At 39.1% G+C, this 21,826-nt stretch overlaps 1 protein-coding gene across 7 annotated transcripts in view; it reads left to right on the plus strand.

Annotated features, from left to right (window-relative positions):
• khdrbs2 (KH domain containing, RNA binding, signal transduction associated 2) overlaps nt 1-21,826 on the plus strand; it is an 81,098-nt gene that overhangs the window by 34,577 nt on the left and 24,695 nt on the right. For all 7 annotated transcript variants that reach the window (XR_008573730.1, XR_008573728.1, XR_008573729.1 and 4 more), the window contains exons 4-6: nt 2,721-2,867; nt 11,985-12,112; nt 16,374-16,563. Coding sequence is in view for 4 of the 7 variants with exons in the window: in XM_054799365.1 (XP_054655340.1) it covers nt 2,721-2,867; nt 11,985-12,112; nt 16,374-16,563 (465 nt within the window). In the remaining 3 variants the exon portion in view is untranslated. The remainder of the gene's footprint in view (nt 1-2,720; nt 2,868-11,984; nt 12,113-16,373; nt 16,564-21,826) is intronic.

Genomic DNA, 21,826 nt, shown 5'->3' on the forward strand with positions numbered 1-21,826 from the left:
TACTTACCAGTCATCACGTCATCAGGAGAAATACACACATTCATCTGCCACAGTTTTTGATTATAAATTTGATAATAAAAAAATTGTACAGATGATGAGAATGTTATGTTGTTGGAGAACATCCCAACACATTTTTTAAGACAAAATGTTCAACTGCAGAGAAATAAATATTGTTTCATATCCAACCTGGAAACAAATAACCGTGTTTTATCTCAGTGGCCCTGGTGAAATATGCAAGTTGGCCAAGGACATTTTTTGAATGAGTTGACGACAAAGAATGACACTGAAATGGTAATGTCTTTACTCCCTGAGGTGTTTGCTCTAGGCCTTATACCATGTCACTCACGGAGGTGCCTCAGCCAATGTTAAACATTGTGTTTTCCAGCTAATTAACTAGCAACTACTTCATTACTTGAAAGGTCTTGACACCCTGTGTAGCACAGAGGAAACATAATATACATGTACGATGTCACAAAAAGCAAGGATGTATCGTATTTGTAAGATATTGATTTTGTCTACACTGGGACATCCTTTTCAGAACAAGTTGACACTTAAAGGTTGTGTCTGAATCGCCAACATAAAGGCGTAGTCAGTGTGGTACACGTGTCTCGACTATCTCATTCAGCTGTGACCCACTTGGGTCCGTCAGCTCGGCATTGGGGTGGTATCTGAGCCGGGAAGTTACATCAATATTACACCTTGTGCTTGTGGATCAGCCGGGTTAATACTGCACTCAGTCAAAGACAGGCCACATCTCACCTCTTGAACTGTCCACAAGGCAGAACAAGTATAGTGAGAAATTGTCTCTGGCTTACAAACTACATACAATGGCAGTGTTATAATGTCATCTCTCATTTGTCAGGTCGCAGACATACGTACATACAGTAGTCTGTATGTGTAAAAGTTAATCATAGAATCCTGCAGGTGTATGTCCTTGGTCCAGTGCTGTTTTGTCTTTAGATGCTTTCATTTTACACGTGGCTATGGATTGGATGGGTTTTGTTTACTTCAAATGGACGCACCTTCTGTAATATTCATATTTTTACCTTCATTTTCTCTTTTAGACGTGTGGCAGTCAATATGTTGGGATTATAAACGGCTCAAGTGACAAATGAATAATGTAAAGGATGTTGTACAGAAGTAGCAAATCCACTCATAGTAATCCCTGACTCACGTCTCCTGTGCTTCTTAGTTTAACCTTACTCAGCTTTCTCATTAACCTTGTTTCCCAGTGTACTACACAGCTGTTTCACTTCTTTACCCTAATTGGCTGCTTTACCACAGTTAGGTGTTCATTTTATTCAATAGAAGATGGGGTTTTAACTTTTTCCTGGTCTGACACTTGCTACAGGTTCTTTTCAATTTGATAGAATCATGCTGGGTTTTAAAATTCTCAACTTGCAATTGGGTTCCATTTAAACACCTGAAGTTTTCCTGCACAATTGGATTTTTGAATCACAGATTGTCTCGTCTGATCCAAGACACAAAGGTTGCATTAAAATATATGATAGTCATGTGTTTCTCTCTTTGCGAGACCTGAATTACCCCACTGCGGAGCTAAAAAAGGAGTGTGTTATCATATTGTTCAAAATAAGTGATTGCAAAAATTTTACATTTTTTTTAGTTTCAATGGACAATACAATACAATTAAAACATCTCAATTTACAGTTAATAAACTTATCGTTAAATTAATAGGAGGCTTTTGAGCGGAAACAGCTGCGGTATGCCGACTTAGCCGCTGACGCTAGGCATCGTGGCTGGAACACGGAAGTCCGCCCAGTGGAGGTTGGGTGTAGAGGGTTTGTGGGAACATCCACCACAAAACTGCTTAGGGACTTGGGAGTTAAGGGCAAGATCCAGCGCGCAGCCGTCAAAGCTGCATCGGAGGCCGCAGAAAGAAGCAGCCAGTGGCTCTGGATGAAGAGGAACGACCCCAGTTGGGCCAAGTAGGTTGACAGGAGGTATGCGGTCGGCTTAGGCTTGACTCAGGGAACAGGACGCCCCTGTCATGCATAGTCCCATGAGATGTCCAAGGTGATTCTCCTGGCTAATTGGACTTGGGACGCAAGCTGAGGACTGATCACCCTACAGCTGGCCGCCTCTGGTGAGGGTGTATAGTGTTAAAGGCCGAAACACCCTATGACCCAGAGTAACACTACTGAGGATGCGTCCCGTAAATTTCAATTCTTCCCACAACCTCCATCAAGTCTACTGTCCACAAACAGTTATTCGCGTGTGCTCGCACAGGAAATCTACACCTCATCTTGTGTTGCTTGGAACCTGACTATTAGTGATAAAGGCCGAATCACCCTATGACCCAGAGTAACACTACTGAGGATGCGTCCCGGAAATTTCAATTCTTCCCACAACCTCCATCATGTCTACTGTCCACTAACAGTTATGCGCGTGTACTCGCACAGGAAATCTACATCTCATCTTGTGTTGCTTGGAACCTGAAAATACATCCCCGAAAGTATCAATAAAACTGGCTGATGATTTTTAATATAATTAAAATGTTATACTTGTTATTATTTTTGTTTTACATTAAAACATATTACACATTGTAAAAGTAGAATTTTGATTGATCTCCTGCGCTGCATTTGCAGTAGTGAGTAGATCTAGTATGTGTGGTTTATGCATGTAAAACTCTACATATACTATACAGCTGCATTGTGTTTTCAGAAAGTAAATTCTCAAACTGCTGTCTTTTTATGTCAAAGGAAGAAGAATTGAGGAAAAGTGGAGAGGCCAAATATGCACATCTGAGCCACGATCTTCATGTTTTAATTGAGGTCTTTGCTCCACCGGGTGAGGCCTATTCCCGTATGAGTCACGCCTTGGAGGAGATTAAGAAATTCCTTGTTCCAGTAAGTGAACTTCTTTATATCATTGTTTCACACCATAACTTAATCCCTTGTAAAAGTTCTGTAGTCTGTACTTTTGACTTAATAGTTTTAGTGACACAAAGACAAAGTATTCACAGTTTGTTTGCACAGAAGCAATTAAACGTTTTTTCCTCCAAACCTACACTTACTGAGGAATAAAAAACATTCCACTCAGCATTTTAAGTGCGGTATGGAACAACAAATGAATAGCCTGGAGAACTTGGCCATAACTAATGTGCATGGTGTATAATCGTGCAGAGTCTAAGCTGTAAATATTAATCAAGCTTTGCAACTGTGACAAGCTGCATGAGTTTGCTTTCTGGCACATGTGTCAAACTCAGGCCCGGGGGCCAAATTTGGCCCGCGCTGCAATTTCATCCGGCCCACGGAACTGGTTGGAAAGTAGCATTGAGTTGGCCCTCCTCTCAGACCTTATCAAACAAATTGCTTACAGCGATCTGCGTAATTAAGCGAGTCCTCTGGTATGAATTACTGCTCTGGAATTTTAATTTTAAAAGTGGAAACAATATTGTATGTAGCATAGCATGAAATTCACAACCATTCTTAATAAGGGTGCCAGGCTCAGACGAAAAAAGTAATTTAACTGTACACAACTAAAAACGGCATCACTTTAACTATCACACCCTGTCTGTACATAACAACACCTTAAGGAGGCATAAGACAGTCAAACGTGATCATTATAACTACAGCAAAGCATGTTGGGAAATGCGTAATCTGCCCATTCTACAGCTGCAAACACCTCCGGGTTACACATCTCACGGATTGTGATGTTTTAGTGTTGAAATAAAATACTGTAGCTTTTGCCTGGACATTGAGAAAATGACGAAGAGGTGGTCGATCAACAATCACTTTCTTGAAAAGAACAACCACACCAAAACAACCCTAGTTGTATGTCCGCAGACTATTGGAAAGTAGAAATTTTAAGCAGGAATGCACAGACACGAAAAAATGCACATTTTCCCCACGCCGATGTAAAACAAATGTCCATTCACACGAGTGAAGTTTTAAAAAGATGTACAGTATGTTCCCATAAAAACACATTCAACCGCTGTCATGCACATTTTGTCCTGAAAATGCAACCACGGGGGTGCATTATATTGGTATGTTCCAGTCCCGGCACTGCGCGTGCGGCAAACCGGATCAAAGGTGTATAAGTTGCTTACCGTAAAGCACCGTGTATAAACCACACTTTTTTTCCACTGGTAAGAAGCAAAAAATCGGGGTCCGGTTTATACACGATGACAGGTCTGTGACCAGACGCAGAAATTGACGAGAAGCCCATTTTTAGAATAGCCGTCTGTGAGTCAGACAGTTGCTTTGACTTTACCGCCCTCTGCTGTACAGTTGCTGAAAATGCTAGTGTATGCAACTAACTTATCTGATGGCTGTCTGTATTTTCACACAGTGAAACGATCTCTATATACACTGAAGCTAACCTAAGCTTCCAATGTAAAATACAATACAACGTTGGAGTTTATTCAAATTCACACTGAAGCAATGCAATAAAATAATAATAGAGAAAAAGAGAAGCAGTGAAAGATAAGATATCAAAACATCTCTGAAAATTGCAAATTTCTTTATTTTGATGTTTATTATTATTTTTATTTTTTATTGCCATGAGCCTGAAAATGGGGGTGCGGTTAATACACGGGTGCGGTTTATACACGGTGCTTTACGGTACTTAGTTTTTCGCCAGTGAGACATTTTCTCAATCTGACCATACTACTACGTATTTTTTCATCCTGTATTATTGGGGCATGTCCTGTCATGTTCGCAACTTCAAACGAGCATCCGTGTGTGTGCACTGATGATGCATATGAGTGTGCTACATTCATTAATTATGTTGGCGAAAAGGGGGTTTGAAGGTTTTTAATTCTTTCAATATGCAGGAATATACAAGTGTTAAAAAATTCAGGATAAATATTAAGAAAGATACAAAGTTGGGGGATGGGGTGGGGCGAAGTGTCCAGTTCAGCCCACAACCTTAAAGTAGGCTTTGAGATTTGGCCCCCTGCTTTATGGGGTTCATGCTTTCTTACACTGTGCCAGGAGGATTATGATGCTGAATATGCACTCAGCATTTCAAACAAATTACTATGAAGCAAAATGAGCCAAACTGTAAAGGAACACACTTTGTCAAAATAGTGTATTGTTACATTATGCGCATCTCTATGGAGTTTACATGTTCACCCTGTGCGTGCGTGGGTTTTCTCTGGGTATTCCGGTTTCCTCCCACTTTCCGAAAACATTAATGTTAGGTTAATGGGAGACTCAAAAAATAATTAATATATGATCGCTGTTTAGTGGTTGACTATGGGCTATTATTAGTAAAAAAATATATTGAAAGACAAGTTATATGTAGTATTTTGGTCACTAGGTATCAGTAATGTTGTGAGACATGACATTTGATTATATTACCTTTCACACTGCATGGACACTGGCTGCTGTCGCTGTTGAGATGAATATTCAAAATTGATTGTTACATTTAATGTTTCTGTATTGTTCCAGCATGTAGGAAAAGCAGTTAATGATAGAATTGAAAAATAAACAAGTGTACCGATCTGTGCCATTACCGTAGCGTGGTCTTTGGTTGTTGAAGGCTGTATCATTCTTTGTGTGCATCTTTCATTTACCTTGTTGGAAATGATGTCATTTCCAATATTTGTCCAGGAAATGTGAGTCCTAGGGCAAGACCAGTTGAAAACCCCTGGTCTTGATCATTGTCGTATAAACTGATCATTAGTATTGATGGCCACTTCAGGCTACTATTTCAGTCACAGGCTACAATCCATTTACTCAGAGCTAACTCAGGTCCTTAAGCAGTGAGCTAAACCATAAGACAAAGTGAACCACCAAGCATTGAACCAAGATCCAAATCTACAACTTTCAGTCTTAGGATGTGAAAGACTATCCATAACAACACAACAGGACACTGTCTACTTATGGATAAACAGTCAAAATGTGCTTGAGAGAATATATTTCAGAAAATAGTTGTGCAGGATGGCACGTATTGTGAGGATTTTTGCAAAGCTTCTTGAGCTGATAAGCTTCATGAACAATGCCTGCTGTGCTCTGTGAAGATTTATGTTCACCGAGAAGTGTATGTAAGAGTCTTAAGCAGTATCGATATGATAGTAAGAAGATCAAAGAAGAGTAATTGCAGTGCAGAGAGCGGCGAGCACTTGCCGATGTAGCTGACAGTAGTTTCGGCACTATTCTGCAAGTAAGCATTTATTATTACAATTTTTAAAAGGAGTGTAGTGGTATGTGGTGTTTTTTGTTAGTTTCTTTCTGGCGACCAGTCCAGGGTGTACCTGCCTCTCACTGAAAGTCAGCTGGGATGGGCTTCAGCTCCCCCAAGACCCTGAACAACAGGATAAGAATTAATATTTTTAATTACCACCAAGGAGATAACATTATTGGCTGTAGATTGTTTGTTACAGGATTATGTAAGAAATATATACATTTGGGACATGAACTAAGGTCAAAATTAATAACATTTTGGTGAAAATAGGTAGGTAAAGATACAAAACCATGATTTGATCAAATTCCAATTAGGGATTGGCATAGTAATTGATTAATGGAGCATTAAAGGGATAGTTCGGATTTTTTTACATGAAGTTGTAAGACATCCCCATCAGCATTATAGTCCATCAACAGGACTGAAGAGACCAAGTGGGGGGTGAATCGCTGTTAATGGACTACACTGCTGATGGGGATGTCATACAACTTCATGTCAGAAAATCCGAACTATCCCTTTAAGAATTGATAAAAATGTAAAATTACATTTATTTGCAACTGGTTTGTAGTCTAAAGAAGAACGAAATATCATCACTTAGGGCAGTGCTTTCAGTATCGGTGTCTTGCAGTCCTTGTTAGTCATACTTGAACGATACACAAGCCTCCAGCTAGGCGGCGGCAGTGCTCAAACTATTCAAGACGCTGCCTGTTAAACCGAGTAGAAGTACACAGAATACCAGTGTGCGGACCTGATGGAGGATAAGCGAGGGAGAAGTTTATGACAAAAATGAAAAGAAAACCAAAGGCGAAGTTTGAGGCAAGGAAAACAAGTAACAAATGAGGATAGCCAGAATAAAAAGACCAGGAAATACGACAAACCAAACACAAACCCTTGGGTTTACCATAAAGCAAGCGTAGGAAATAAGGACAGACTGTGTGTGAATCATTTTCGCTTTTTTCTCTGTTTTGAGAATCACACAGTCAAAGCAGTTTTGCTGATATGTTACCAAAATAAATTTGATTTCATAAACTTACACAGTGGTTTGTACAGATAAAAAAATTAATATTTTTAGGTTCTCAATAGTATTTCAATTCGAGGGGGGGCCCTGAAAAGATTTCTGTACCCACAGCGGAGCATGATCCAAAATAATTCAGAACCATTGAGCTTAGGGAAGTTTGGCAGTGCTTCATCAGTGCTTCTCAAATAGTGGGGTGGGCCCCCCCGGGGGTGTGGGTGGGGGTGGGGTGGCAGTGAACTGGGTTGCGAGATTCAGGAAGGACTTTCAATATGAGTGGCGACCTGCCAACATGTATGAATTTGTGGTACTCAGCATGCAATTTGACTTGTGAATACGCCTGTATGCTTCACTGCTCTCCATTTTGTTGCAGTTCGCTAGTTTCAGTTTTGTACAGCAAAGATAAATAAATTGATATTATCATTTTCTCAGTAGTATTACAAATTGGAGGGGCGTGAAAACATTTCTGTCCCCCAGTGGGGGCATGACAGAAAATAATTGAGAACCACTGGGTTACATCCATGCAGACCTCCGCCATGGCACGACTCCCCTGGGCAACATTATTCCTGTCAATATGCATCAGTTATTATTTTATAAATGTTTAAAAAAATAGCAATTAGTTTATTATCAACAATTAATTTTCCCAATTAGTCAATCAAGGAATTAAAAGTAAAATGCCTATTATTAACTCCAATGCATTTTTCTCATGCTTTTTCGATTATGCAGAAATTCTTGAACCAATTTCCATAAAACTTTGCACTGGCATAGGTCAAAGGGCAAAAATACAGTACATTGTGATGCCAGGTCAGACTAAAGTTCAGGTTAAAGTTAAACTTAAAGTTAACTATTATTCCATTTTAGCTTTTACTATTATTAACAGCAGAACAAGGTTACACATGTCTTGTCCATCTTCTACTACTATGTTATCATTGTTTTGCCTTAGTAGAGATGCACACTGAATGCCAGGGTTATACAGTATTGTATTTTTTTGTTCAAGGGAACAAATGTGTGCTTGGTAAAATCCTAGTGCGTGTGTATGTTGTTTTCATGGTCACAACCATGAACCACCTCTTTCAGAGATGGTCCATTATCCAAAAAGAGTGATTCCACTGAGACATAGAATAGAATGTCAGGAATTCAATACCTTTATATGTAGTTTGGTCAAAAGATGCTGGAAAAATGTTGATCGCTACGTTGGATTGAGAATTACAGCACCTATAACAGCAGCTTGTATCAGGTACTGTAGGTCAGGTTATGAAAACACTGCATTGACTTGCCTGGCTTGTTAACCCTTTAAACATCCAAATTTGGCTCCGTGATGGGCGTCATGAGTGCATCACGCATGGTCGGAATTAATCTCAGTGAGCAAACAGTCCGACCCGAAGAGCCTCGGCACGGTTTATCTCTGTGTACTCATGCTAGCGCCTCTGTCAACAGTCAACATTTACAAGGTCTGGCACATTTAAAGCGCTTTGAATAAGTTGCCAGCTTTCCAATTAAAAGATCTGCCAGTCTTAGTTCAAACCAACAGAACGCTGTCGGCCATATTAATTCATGAAGAAGTGCAACCGTGTGCTGTGTCAAATGTTTTGGACGTCTGTCATGAGGATTTTTCTCTCATGCGTGATATGTCCGTGTCAAGAATTGGAGTCTGAAAAAAAAGACGCATCTTTCTGTCCTGAAACACTTGTAAGTCTTTCTCCGTTGTACGTTACTGTTTGTACTGTTTTGGTTAATACTTGTAGGCATGTGTTGAACTGCTGTGGGACGGTACTTGCAGCAAGTAGTTAGCACTAATAACTATGAAAGATATATTCAAATCAGAAAACTTAAATTTTCATATGGCTTTTTCTGCAGTTTGATTGTGCAATTCAACTTTTACAGTTACTGGCGTTTTTCCACAGTTTTTTCCGTGTTGCTCTTCTGTATAAATGTCACCCAAATGTAATAGGGCCTCAAACAGTATCAGTTGTAGTGTCAGATCTTTAATAGGGACGTCATAGGTAATTGTATTCCACAATGCATGTAATGAAGTGTCGCTGTGTGAAAGCACACACAATTATGGCAATATCCTGCATTCACTTGGTTCTGTGTAAAAAGCACACACAGTTAAATACCAGATTTACCGTTACGGCTTTGATGCAGCAATTCCGCAGGATTTTGTTTTTCGAGTTAATCACTTGCGACAAAGTCTGATTGAAGTACTGATAATACTAGCGACTGCACGGTGTGTGTCGTTGCTATTCCAGTTCAATCCTGTAGGTGTCTGTGCCAAAAGAAACCAAGATGTAGATGAAATCTTTGTTTTTTTCTTGGTTGAATTAAAGACATCCTGTGTGCTGTACTGATGGCAAAGTGTAGCGTAGGTGGGCTTACAGATGTGGTCATAAGAATTGTGCGAAAACCAGGATATGAAGAGAAATAATATAGAGCGTTTTTCATCTATGTTGTCATCTCATATTGATGTTATCCCTTGAAACATTGTGCAGTACTGTATTCCAGCTTATACATTTAAATAAAGATGTCATTGACTTCACTGAATAGCTGAACAGGCTATGAAATAGCTAGAAACCAAGCATTAAAGAAGATGAAAGGAATAATGACATGTTTTTAATTTTGCTTGCCACTATACTGTAGAAGTGTCATTTGCTATTAAACCACTGGGACATTTGTGAAATATTCAACCCTTTGAAATAGCTTAAGAAATAGATTTGATGGTTTATAAGTGAAGTTGAAGGAAATACTATAATAACAATAATAATAATAATAATAATGTCAATAAAAGTATAAAAAAATATACTTAAAAACGTCTGTTATAAAATAGTGACTTAAAATAAAGGTTGTATGACCACTGTTGTGGGCAATAAAGTTATTACAAACACCACACGATATGTTTGTACATTACATTGTCTTGGCTGGTCCACCAATATCAGATAGATGTTGTAATGACTGGGACGATAACATTTAAAAAAAAAATGTTGCTTTCATGGAGCCACTAAAATAAGTGACTTGTAACTATTTCTCTATCGTCTGTTGCCTCAATTCATTGCGCCTGGCTGGTTTTTAAATGTGCTGCCTGTCATGGTTAGGTACTTCATGGGGGCGCTGTACCCCCGAAAACTGTATATTCCGCCCACTTCCTGCTCCGACGCCCCAAGCCACGCCGCACGCAACACACACACACATGCGCATGTCCTGTTTGCTGTCAGCTAATGATAACAATGCAGCTAAGTTTAGCTACTAATGTTAGCTATCATTGAATGTATAGCCTATCATAACCACACAATAACTCCAAATTGTTGGTGTACGTGAATACCAGACAGCGGTGAGTGAAAGATGTGCGGTCCTCTCATTCGGGTTGAGTTTAACTTAAAATTGTGACAAATATAAACATTTATTTCAATCTGTTCCTTTAAACCACTATCGGTAACATCTGCTAGCCGGTGGTGGTGTTCTGATATGTTTTGGGTGAAAGAAGTGTAGCTAGGAGGGAAGAAAGGAGGGCTTTAACATTTCCCAGCAACCAGTAAGTCTGCCAGAGCTCAGTAACCAGAACGCATGAGCAAAAATCAAGAACACTTGGATGTGACGTGAAGGACAATGAACTGGCAACAGAGAAATGACAGTGAAACCTAGTTCGTAAGTGCCCCCAATTAGCATATTTTTTGGTTTACACAAAAATTTTGTCTCGGTTTGTGTACATTTCTGGGTTATAGTACAATATGGCGTGCGTATTGTCATGTTACTAATACACTGCGTGAGGCCAACTGTGTTCATCCCTGTTAGCAGCCTGTTACTGTTAGCATGGAAATCGGATCCGGAAGTCATTTTCCCCCAGCACCGTCGCTCGTCTGTGACATCATCAGCGGCTGACTCTGTAGTTCTTTGATAACTAACACAGTTACGCTACAAGTCTCTGCTTTTATTACTGATCACGGAAGCAAAAAAAAACACAATGGAGACAGGACTTTGATAAAGAAGGTGAGAAACACTACTGAATTCAATAAATAACTCATAGCAAAACAGGAAGGTGGTGTCCATGTGGATCTTGCTGCCTCAGCCATTTTTGTCAACAATCAAGTCCTCAATCAAGGTAAAAGTAATGTTAAATGTAAATTTATCCATTTCATTTGTCATTTATACTGTATGCATTTATATGCAAATATAATTGTTTTCTGCATATAAAACTATAATTATATAAGTGCTTTGTGTTAACATTTTTGGGTGTCCTGAATGGATTGATAGGATTTGCATTATTTCTTATGGGAAAAAATTATTTTGTTAGAGTACGTGTTGTTGGTTTGGGTCGGACCTTCTGGAACGGGTTGATGCTAGGTGATGTTGATGAACTGTTTTATCAGAAATGGCAAGATAATGAATGCTGCTTAGCCCATTATCAGTATCGTATTGGGTATGGCTCGCATACACCTTTTACACAAAGTGTCGAAAAGCTCAATAAAATGATGTCTGTAATGACGTTTTACAGAGTTTTTGTTGCTTTTAGGTCGGATGATAGCTTTCTTGGTTTCCTCTTAAAAAGTAGTGAGTTTGACATTTTGGTTTACAAACAATCCCAGAGGTAATTCACCACCTAAAATGCACAAAAATTTTCAAAAGTACAAGAAAAACAAGTCTTCACTTATTTCTAAGATGAAAAAGAAGTGACATTCTTTGTCATTCATTGCAGTGTATACCGCATCTGTCAAGATGATTTTAATTACTTTAATTGACATGACAGTTGCATGTAACAGTCCCTGCACAAATGCGTCAAATGTTTTTCATTTTAATAAGTGAGGCGTGCTGTTTTGTTTTGCTCCTGCAGGACTACAATGACGAGATCAGACAGGAGCAACTACGAGAGCTCTCACTGTTGAATGGCTCTGACGAGTCCAAAACAGGCAGGAGCACACAAGGAAGGAGCTCTCGGGCAGCAACTACAGTATCCAGCAGGTAACGCACCAATTCTACATATAGTTTGTAAACAGCAGAGGTGTGGACTGGAGTCACATGACTTGGACTGCAGTGAGACTCGAGTCATAACTTTAATATAATTTTTAGCATAATCAAAGACTTGCAATTCAACTTGGACTTTGACATCAATGACTCGGATTTTACATATCTGTGGAGAGTGGTAGAAAGTTATTCACATGCACAAACACAGAATTAATTTGGTAAAATTAATGTATCATGAATGTCTTTGGTAGTTCATTTGTTGCAGTGTTGTTTTGCACTGCCTAAATCCTGAATGCTATGTCAGCACTTTTTTTCTATGACAAAAAAAGCCATTCAAAATGCAGTCATTGTATTTATCAAATTGAACAGATTGTTAAATTGTTAAAATGGCGTTTTATTAAACAGTGCATATGGACTTGAAAATTTCAAGCCTATGACTTGGGAATTGACTCGACCTTTCCTGTCTTGACTTGGACATGCATCTTTTTACTGGAGACTTGACTCAAGACTTGACTTCAGACTTATAAAACACAGATTGTCTCCCACCTTTGGAAAGCAGGCTTGCTGAAGAGATCAGGTCTTTGGAGGTAACATATACTAGGGTCAGCATTTTGTTGCTTTGTGGAGTGACATTAAACTAAAAAAACAAAATGAGAGATGAGTAAGTTAAGGTATCACATTAGTACAGGCGATGTGTTTAATTCAGCTGCCCAGAGCACGTCAACTGTATCAATCTAATCCTAATATTACCTTATTGAGCTACATTCAGTATATGCAAGGAGTACCTCTTGGCATGGGCAGCTCTACTCCACTATATGGCCATCTATAAAAAAATTGTACCTAATGTTAGTACCAGTGAGTGTGATTTGGATCCTGAGACACTCAATAAAGAGCTGACAGGAGGACATAAAAATTTAATGGCCATCAAATGTCTTTAGAGAAATGTAAAGGCTTAGTGGTCAAAGGGCATCATTTAAGTCCTCTTAAAACTGCTGTAATAAACCTCCTCAAGGTGTGTTTAACCTCACCTCATTGCAGTTAACACATACACTGACTTATGTGCAACAGTGTGTTCTGTTGACAACAAGGAACAATCTGCGGTCTCATCAGAGAATATTCTTTAAGGGGACAATAAACAGCAACAAAAAAGTAAGTTAGAGAAAACATTTAATTAGCTCAGTCATGCGTGTGGTTATTTGTATGAAATTCTAGCCTTGTTTGGCCTCCTTTATAATTTATTTATTCATTAGCGCAAATTGTTCACAGAAAACAGGTGGCCATTTGACGGGAGTAAACAGGTATGGTCTGTGTAATTTTGGCAAGCTAATTCTAGCATATCTTGGAACATTTCCAACAACAACAAAAAAAAAAAGTCCACCACCAGCAGCACTTGCTGAGATTTACTGCTTATGGCACACCGATAAGCAATTAGTGTAAATCTCCATGAAAAATATGCACCACTAATACCCCTTTGAGAGGCTGTATTTTTGGATCACAATAGGCTGTTACCTAGAAGAGGAAGCGCCAGAGCAAGAGAGGCTATTCCAGCCCACCTACATCACATTTAAATGTAAGTCAGAGGACAATAGACGGCTTTGCGATGTAAAATTCAACCTGCATTCCAAGCACTTTACATAACTCCAACTCTGAAGGTGTGCAAATGTCTTGCTTCTTATTGTTCAGTAGTGCCTTTGTAATATTTACTGTTAATGAGTTGTCCCTGCAGCAGTCTGCTTATATTATGCAATTCACTATTTGATGCAAGAGAACATAACAAATGTGCTAAAGGCCAGCTTTTACTGTCTCACTGTAATTTTAATTGTAGAATTCCAAAATGTTAACATTTATGAAATACTCAAAAAACATACTTATAGTGCATTAACTTTTAAATCAACCAACAACAAAATAAAGTTGAAATGGAATCATTATGTGGAAACATAATTTGTTTCAATTTCTGTCATCACAAAAATAGTTTGTTTTTGTAATTCCCACAGATTCCCGCAATGATATTAAGTGACATGTCATTGAACACAGTGTTGCTCACCTTCTGCACTGGGACAGGGAGGGGTAAAGTTATGGGGAGACAGTGCTGCTGCTGACTCATCTGTTATTAAATTTTGTAAATGGGCAAGGGACAACTGACTTAATACATGCTAAACATGTTAAAAAGGAGTGAGATGTAGGCTGCCATCTTATTTTTCCTTTTTTCACTCCCGGAAATTATTTTAGTAGGCAACTGCAGACTGACAGGCAACACGCTGCAGCTAGGAAGCACGCTGAAGGTAGTAGTGGACCAAACCATTTCATGTAGCGGGGGTTGTATGGAGGGTGGTCAGCTAATATGGAAGTTCACTTTTGGTCAATTTGGATATTTAACTGTTACTATCAAATACAAGAGAGTGTTGTAATCGTTTTCTGACAATAGTTTCTAAAAAAGTCAAACCAGACAGCAAAATGATTTACCTATTTACTGGGACCCTTGTCAGTCATGAGCCCTTGGAATTGCCCTCACTTTTCTCCCCTTTACGCTACCCCTGCTTCCATGAAAGCAATGATCTAATCCAAATACAGTGCTACCTCGATTTTTGTTATTAATCCGTTACAAAGGGTCTGAATCCATTTTTCCCATAACAATGTAAATCCAGTTAATCCATTGCAGACAACTAAAAATATTAACACAAACACATTTTATAGAGAATAATTTGAGTTTTACATGCAGAAAACAATGCAACATACATGTAAATGACAAATTAAATGGATAAATTAACTTTTAACATCTCTTTTACCTTTATTGAAGACTCATTGAGAGCCATACGAACACCACCTTCATGTTTGTTTTGTCAACTTCTTTCTTTCTGCAATAGTGTTTCTCACCTTTCTTGTCAAGGTGCTGGCACTTTGAACTTTCTTTTCTTTTTTTGCAGCTATACTCAATAAAAAGCGAGAGACTTGTTGTGTAACTGTGTTAGTAAGCAAAGAACTACAAAGTCAACCAGTGATGATATCATTGAGGGACGACAGAGCTGAGGGAAAACGACTTCCGGGTGGGAGTTGAGGCCAGACGACAGGCACATTTTGTTAAAGACACTTTGCAAACACAGTTGCACTCACACAGTGTATTAATAATATGACAAGACTTAGTCACCAATGCTTGGGATTGTGATTATTTGTTTGGGCTCTTGATTCCATGGAATGATACAGTACAGGACAAATGGACTAGTTTGTGGAACATTCTCATTCTCGTTTGCCAATTAACGAGCCTTACAGGACACTAGTATTGTGTAAACTAAGTATCGAGTGTTGAGTGTGAATAAACAAGCAATGCTATCAACTTGCCAAAGGGTATGCTGTAATACAACACAACAAATGAAAACAGGGGCGTTCGGAAACCGGGGTTTGAGTGCGTTAATAATGTATAAGTGCAAATGCTCCCTTTACAAATTCTAACTCACCATTACCATTTTATGCAACTTGTACGTTAACATGCACACCCTATACAAACATCGGTCTATTTACGACTACACATACAGACATATGAATATTATAGACATCAGTCTTTCCAATCAAATTCACTGATAATGTAACACTTGTCTGTTCAGTTATTTCATTAACACATATTGTTTACATGCAGCCTGTCATTCACATAGAACCACAATTTAGACACATTCATACATGATGTAGACATCTTTTTACCCATTAACATTCACAACACGTTTATTCACATGTAAACATTTAATGTAAACATAAATACATAATGTAAACATGTGTGCCCATTCACACACAACCCCAATGTAAACATCTGTCCATGCACTTACACACATAATATGTTGTAACCATCTGTCTGTCCATTCATATTCACAAATAAAATACAAATGTTAGTCTGGGAGAAAAAAAATACTAAAGTCAAGACTTCTGGCACGTCATAGCTGGCAGGAAGAATTTTTCTTTGGCCTTAGCAGAGGTGTGATGCTCATGTTGGAAGTGTCTCTCACAGGCATGTAGTCAAGGACACACACAAAGTCACACTTTTCGGCCTACGATCTTTGCAAGATCTCAGTGCCATCTGAGATTATCTTATTTAATGTTTGACTCCGGCATACTTTGCAGTGTTACGACTACCGACTGAGGCTGTGCAGCAAGTGCAGCAATAAGACGGATTAACTGATTTCACCGGATTCTGCACTGAATGTGTACAGAACTTGCAAAGTAGGATTCCCGAGGCAAATCAATGCTATGCTCTTCTGCTTACTCTTTGCAGGGCCCGGAGGAATACGGGAAGGAGCACGGTAACGCCTCGGGGGACGGCGACCGCCACACACAGCAAGCTCCATGCGTCTGTTTTAAAGAGGGATGCTCAAGCCCCGAGAGCCAGGGCAGCAGCGAAGGTGGCAAGTGGAGGGTACCGACCCTCGCTTTTAGCAGGCACTCATGAATCATACGACGACTATGTGAGTCCAATCCTCTTTGCTCAAAGAAAAAAAAGTACGTCTGATAGTAATTGCTCTTGAACTGTGTGTAAATCAGACTTGGTTTAAGCCGTTTAATGTGATGAGCCTTTCAGTACATGCAGAGGTAGGGCAAACTGGGACATGATTTGGTGAAATTGGGGCAAGCTGGCAATTAATTCAAGATGCTTCTTTCATTCAAAAAAACTTTAAAAGTAAAAGTATAATTACCTCCACTGAACTACTTAAGCGATTTGCAGAAAAACTTTGTGCAGGCATTTTGAGGGGCTGATCCAGATAAAGTGATTTCCCCCCCTACTTTATGTTGAAGGTAATATCATAATGGGGCCTTTTTGGACATGTTCCTTTATAAAGGTAGGGAGGTAGGTATCTATGAAGGTGTAGCTTGATTTTGTTTGACGTGTTTTAGATGTGAGGTCCAGGACCTTCCATTTACAGCCTGTGAGACCAAAAATAAGTAGTCCAATTTGAATGATAATTTAGACAAGACAACTAAGGTTTGTTGAATCTGAGGTCAAAACATAAGTACAGTGTGTTCTCCAGCCAGTATGATTCAGGTACTGAGGTCAAGGATCAAATCATTACTTAAGTTCTCCCCCTTCTGACATTTTTCCTCTTCACACTTGAAGCTGAAGGACTATTTCTCTATATTGAAGCAAAAGCCTTTCTTATGTTAGGGTGATACCTATCAGACGGGGGGATGTTTAAGTTAAGTTAAGGCAAAAGAATGAATAATTACATTTTTACAGTTTCTAATTGTGACATTGTTTGCCAAATTTTTAAAAAGATTATTTCAAGATTAGTGCACCATTAAAACAGCAAGACCTTTGTGCGTAGATAGCAGGATAGATTGACCGTGTAGCAGTGACATGTGGTGAGGTTCATGGCTGGTGAGTTTTTCGTATGTTAATGCAGGTTGCGCAATAAGAGGATAAACAAAGAAGAGGGTAATTCACTTTTGTTAAAAACATTGTTTTCAAATACTTCCGTCCCATTTATTAACTTTTTTATAAACTGAAAAAAATTTATGGTCTTACCTTTTATTTGTAGATGAAGTACATGCGCCCTATCCTTCTCCAGGAAAAGTTATGATACTTTGTTGTAAAAGTGTAATCACCTCCTGGTGAGCTTGGATATATAATCCTCCATCTTGACAGTCAAGTTTATTCATTCAGCAGAGCATAAAGGTATATTTAATGCATTTAATTTGTTCCTAAATCAAGCTCTAGCTGGTGCTACTGTAAAGAAAAAAGATGCTGGCTTTTCCTGGCTTTTGACAACACATGGCCCTGCCCCTTCACGGTGAGGTGGAGTCCTGCAGCGCTTTGACATTTCTCTGTGTTTTATTGACCGATTAGCAAGACTAATGGCATACTTTAGACAGGCTGCAGAAAGCCATAGTGTTTAATAAATGTTTCTGCAAACATATTGGCGAGAACAGAAATGGGCACGGGCCGTCTGCCGTCCGGTGCATTCAGTAAAGTGCATTGAGACGATAGGTTCAACTCGACTACTTAAGCCGAGAGGAGATATTCGCCTCAGCCTCATCTCAGTTTTCTGCCCTGTATTTGGTCAGTAAACATACAAATTGAGCTATTTTTACGAAGAAAATGTTAAAACAATTGGAATCATACAGAAAATACATTTATGACACTGTTCAATGGACAAATACTGTATATGTGTTTTATTGTTATTATTATTAGGCTCTGCCTTACGTGTCTCCCCTTCCCACACACCATTACTGTGTAGTAAATCTGTAGTAATGTAGTGGAACTAAATTGGGACCCCTCGAAAATGAGATGCTGTGTCTGAAGGGGTTAGCCTACAGTAAATAAATTGAATTGAATTAAATAAAACTATTTCATATAAAACTACTCACATTTGAAGATGCCTGACAGACTTAATGGAGAAGGAAACAGTGTCGTTTTATACAGTATGTATTGCTGGAATTAATAGTATTGCATGTCGACAAGCAGCTTTAAGAACACATCTTGAATTTTGTGTAGGTAGAAAAAGCAAAACGTCATGTATGATGACAGTTTGAACTGACTTTTGAGGCATATTTTTCCAGAAAATGTTGAACTGAAGGTTGTTCACGTCATTTAAATAACACAGAGATCCCTATCAAAAACATTAAAAAAACACTTGTCCTCAGATCTGGAGATTTTCTTTAAGGTCATTTTCAAACTGAAGGTGATTTCCAAGTTCCATCCAAATAGAAAAAGGCAACACTTTCACCATTGTAGCTCCGCAGAGGCTCCCTGCTAAGCAGAGCCCCCATGTGTGCTGGCAAGTGAAGATTGGGCTGTCTGCACGGGGAGATGCACAAGCACAGTCTCATTACCAAACCAAATTGACTTCTGATGTAGAGCCCGCGTATTTCTGACGAGTGAAAAAGTGCAGCGTTTTCTTCTCTTTGTAATTGGAGGTTGGAAAGGAGGTTGGGAGCGCAGAGACTAGGGGAGACAAGTTTGTCCTGAACATTTTCTTCTCTCATATCTCACTTTGGTGTTGGTTTTTTCTGCTACATTACACAATTCTCTTTCAGAATACTTCCAGAATGCAGTAAGATATTTTTATGCAAGGCTTTGTGTGACTAGTTTACGGACACGTGTAATGTCTCTCACCATCTCAAACTAAACATCCTACTGATGAAACACAACAACGGCTCAGCAGGGGCAGATTTTGCCCTGCAAAGATGCACCCTGTGTGGATATTGTGTCAATTTCCCCAGAGGCTGATGATTGATGCATGCTGTCAAACTGTCGGGCTGTCTCCTAAAAGTGATACTGTGTCCATGATGGCACCTATCGAGGGTGCTATTGATTTAAAACTTCCCAGGAAAGTACAAGGAAGCCAGTGGTTGTCATGTATCTGTGCCTTTTCATAATTTATGAACTCAATATTCTTTCTCTATATCTTTTTGCCACAAATCTCACCTTGCTTCAACCTTTATAGCAGCACTGTCCGTATCGGCCATATGGAAGCAACAAAAGGTTCCATTTGTGTAAGGTTACAAAGCAGTGGAGAATTTCTAGAGACTTTCCATATGATATAATGACAATGAATGAAATTTACCAGGAAATTTGGATGGTTTTTTTTTTGCAATATGATAAAAATATATTACACTTCATAAAACATTTTTGTCATACTGCTGTCATAGATAAACAACTATAAAATAGGAGTGAAATGAAGTGGTGATTTTTACCAAATTTTGACCCCCCCGCCCCAGCGACTTTTCTGGAGCGACGCCGTCTTGGTTGTGACGTCACGACCAGAACACATTCCAAGAACCAGATTCAAACACATACAGAGTCACAACAATATCACAATATTAACATTCATGGATATTGTGTTGTGATAACTATGATATAACACAAAATCAAATGGCTGCCAGTAAGTGGCACTGACAGCTCTATGCAAAATAAAAAGACCAGTGAGCAGCGATCACTGCCTATTTAGCCCTGGAATGAAACCCCATACTATTATTCTAAGATTCCTGGAATAGATCTCGTCAAAAAATATGGATTTACTTGATGAAACTGACAGATTGACTGCAAGATGATAGACAACGATTGCAATTTGACAGGAAAACCCATATTATACTAACATTCGTAGTGACGCTGCAATCAAAGATGACCTCTTGGATTTTTTGTTACGCTACAACAGATACCACATAAGGCGCCTGGCTGGCACCTTAGAACAAGCCAGATAGGAATTAGCACTGCATTTGCCACCAGCACTACGCTGGCTACTATTGAGATTATTAACAGGACAAACGTAGATTGACTTACTGCCACCTTGGCACGCTTTTCCACGGCCAAACGTCTTGTGGGGTTTTGACTTTGTGTTTCCTCTGCAGGGCAGTAACACGTGTCCCACGAAGTTTACCGACGCGTCTGACGAGACGAACGGTGTCTTTTAGAAATGTGAAATTACTTACTCCGTCTCCAGCAAAAGCCTTCAACACAATGAGCGGGCATAGTATAAACAAACACATCACAAACAACAGAAATTCACAGAGAAGTGGAGCATGTAGAAGAGAATGCATTGTTGTGAAGCAGAAGTCCCGGTTAGGACGGTCCTACTCTAGCGTCACTTGCTCGAGAGAAGTGAAATTATTAAAAAATAATAAAGCATATAAAGCAATAAGAAGTACATATCTAACACAGGATATATGCCTTTTAATGTTATTTTTCATGGCAGAAATAACAAGATTAACATGTGTTTTGGTGTCATGAGCACTAATGTGTTGTGAGGAGTATGTTATGTCGCTGATCATTTATATTTATATTGATTCCCACAGAACCAACTTAAAAATTATTGGAATTTTGCAACCATAATTATGGACTGTTTGGTTTCATTTAGTGACTGAATTAGGGTTAGGGTTATTTCAGGTCAAGCTGCCTGAAACCTCCCGACATTAAGCAGTATCTCATTGTAAGATAAGGAAGGCAAATATAATCTGTCCCCTTCAAGAGGTTCAAATACTGTGTTTTACGCAGAATGAGACAGAATGCCGCTGGAATGAAAATGTCTGGTTTATTCCTGGATATTCAAAGCGCATTCTAAAAAAATCTGACTGCATACTGAGTGCATTCTTGTGGCCGGCCCGAATGTTTTGCTCATGCTTAAATCTTTCAAGGTGCAGTCAAAGTGGAAAAATATTGAATGGCTTTCGAAAGGTATTCTAACTACATTCTAAATATTCTTATGGCATTCCAGCATTCCAAACATTCTGATTGCATTCAAGGGAGAACCGAAAAGGCATCCTACCAGAATGTCTCCAAATGTGCCTCGAATTAGCCTGAATGCAGCTTGACTGCATCTCAATTGCTGCACTTCCATTGTTGTCATTTTTCGATTGCCACTGGAATGCACCTCGAATGCAATCGAAATGTCCCAATTATCTCCGGAATGACTCCGGATGTAATTAGGAACACCGCATAATCACATAAAAACGCAGGCAGCTGCCGCTGAAACGTCACTCACTATGGAAGCATCGCCTTATTCACATAAGAAGCCAAGATGAGGAACTCCCCCACCGGACTCCGGCATGCACAGGGCATTTTTTAAACTTAGCATTAGTTTAATAAGCTACGTTAGCAAATGTTACCTTTCTAGTTAACATTTAACAAGCCAATAATATAAATTAGCTATAGACACTTTTACTGTGCATTTTATTGAGAAGACAAATACATGAGGTAACTTGTTTAAGCTATGGTCATTTTAGCAAACGTCAGCT

The sequence above is a fragment of the Dunckerocampus dactyliophorus genome, chromosome 14 (assembly GCF_027744805.1).
Source record: "Dunckerocampus dactyliophorus isolate RoL2022-P2 chromosome 14, RoL_Ddac_1.1, whole genome shotgun sequence".
Classification (NCBI taxonomy): domain Eukaryota; kingdom Metazoa; phylum Chordata; class Actinopteri; order Syngnathiformes; family Syngnathidae; genus Dunckerocampus; species Dunckerocampus dactyliophorus.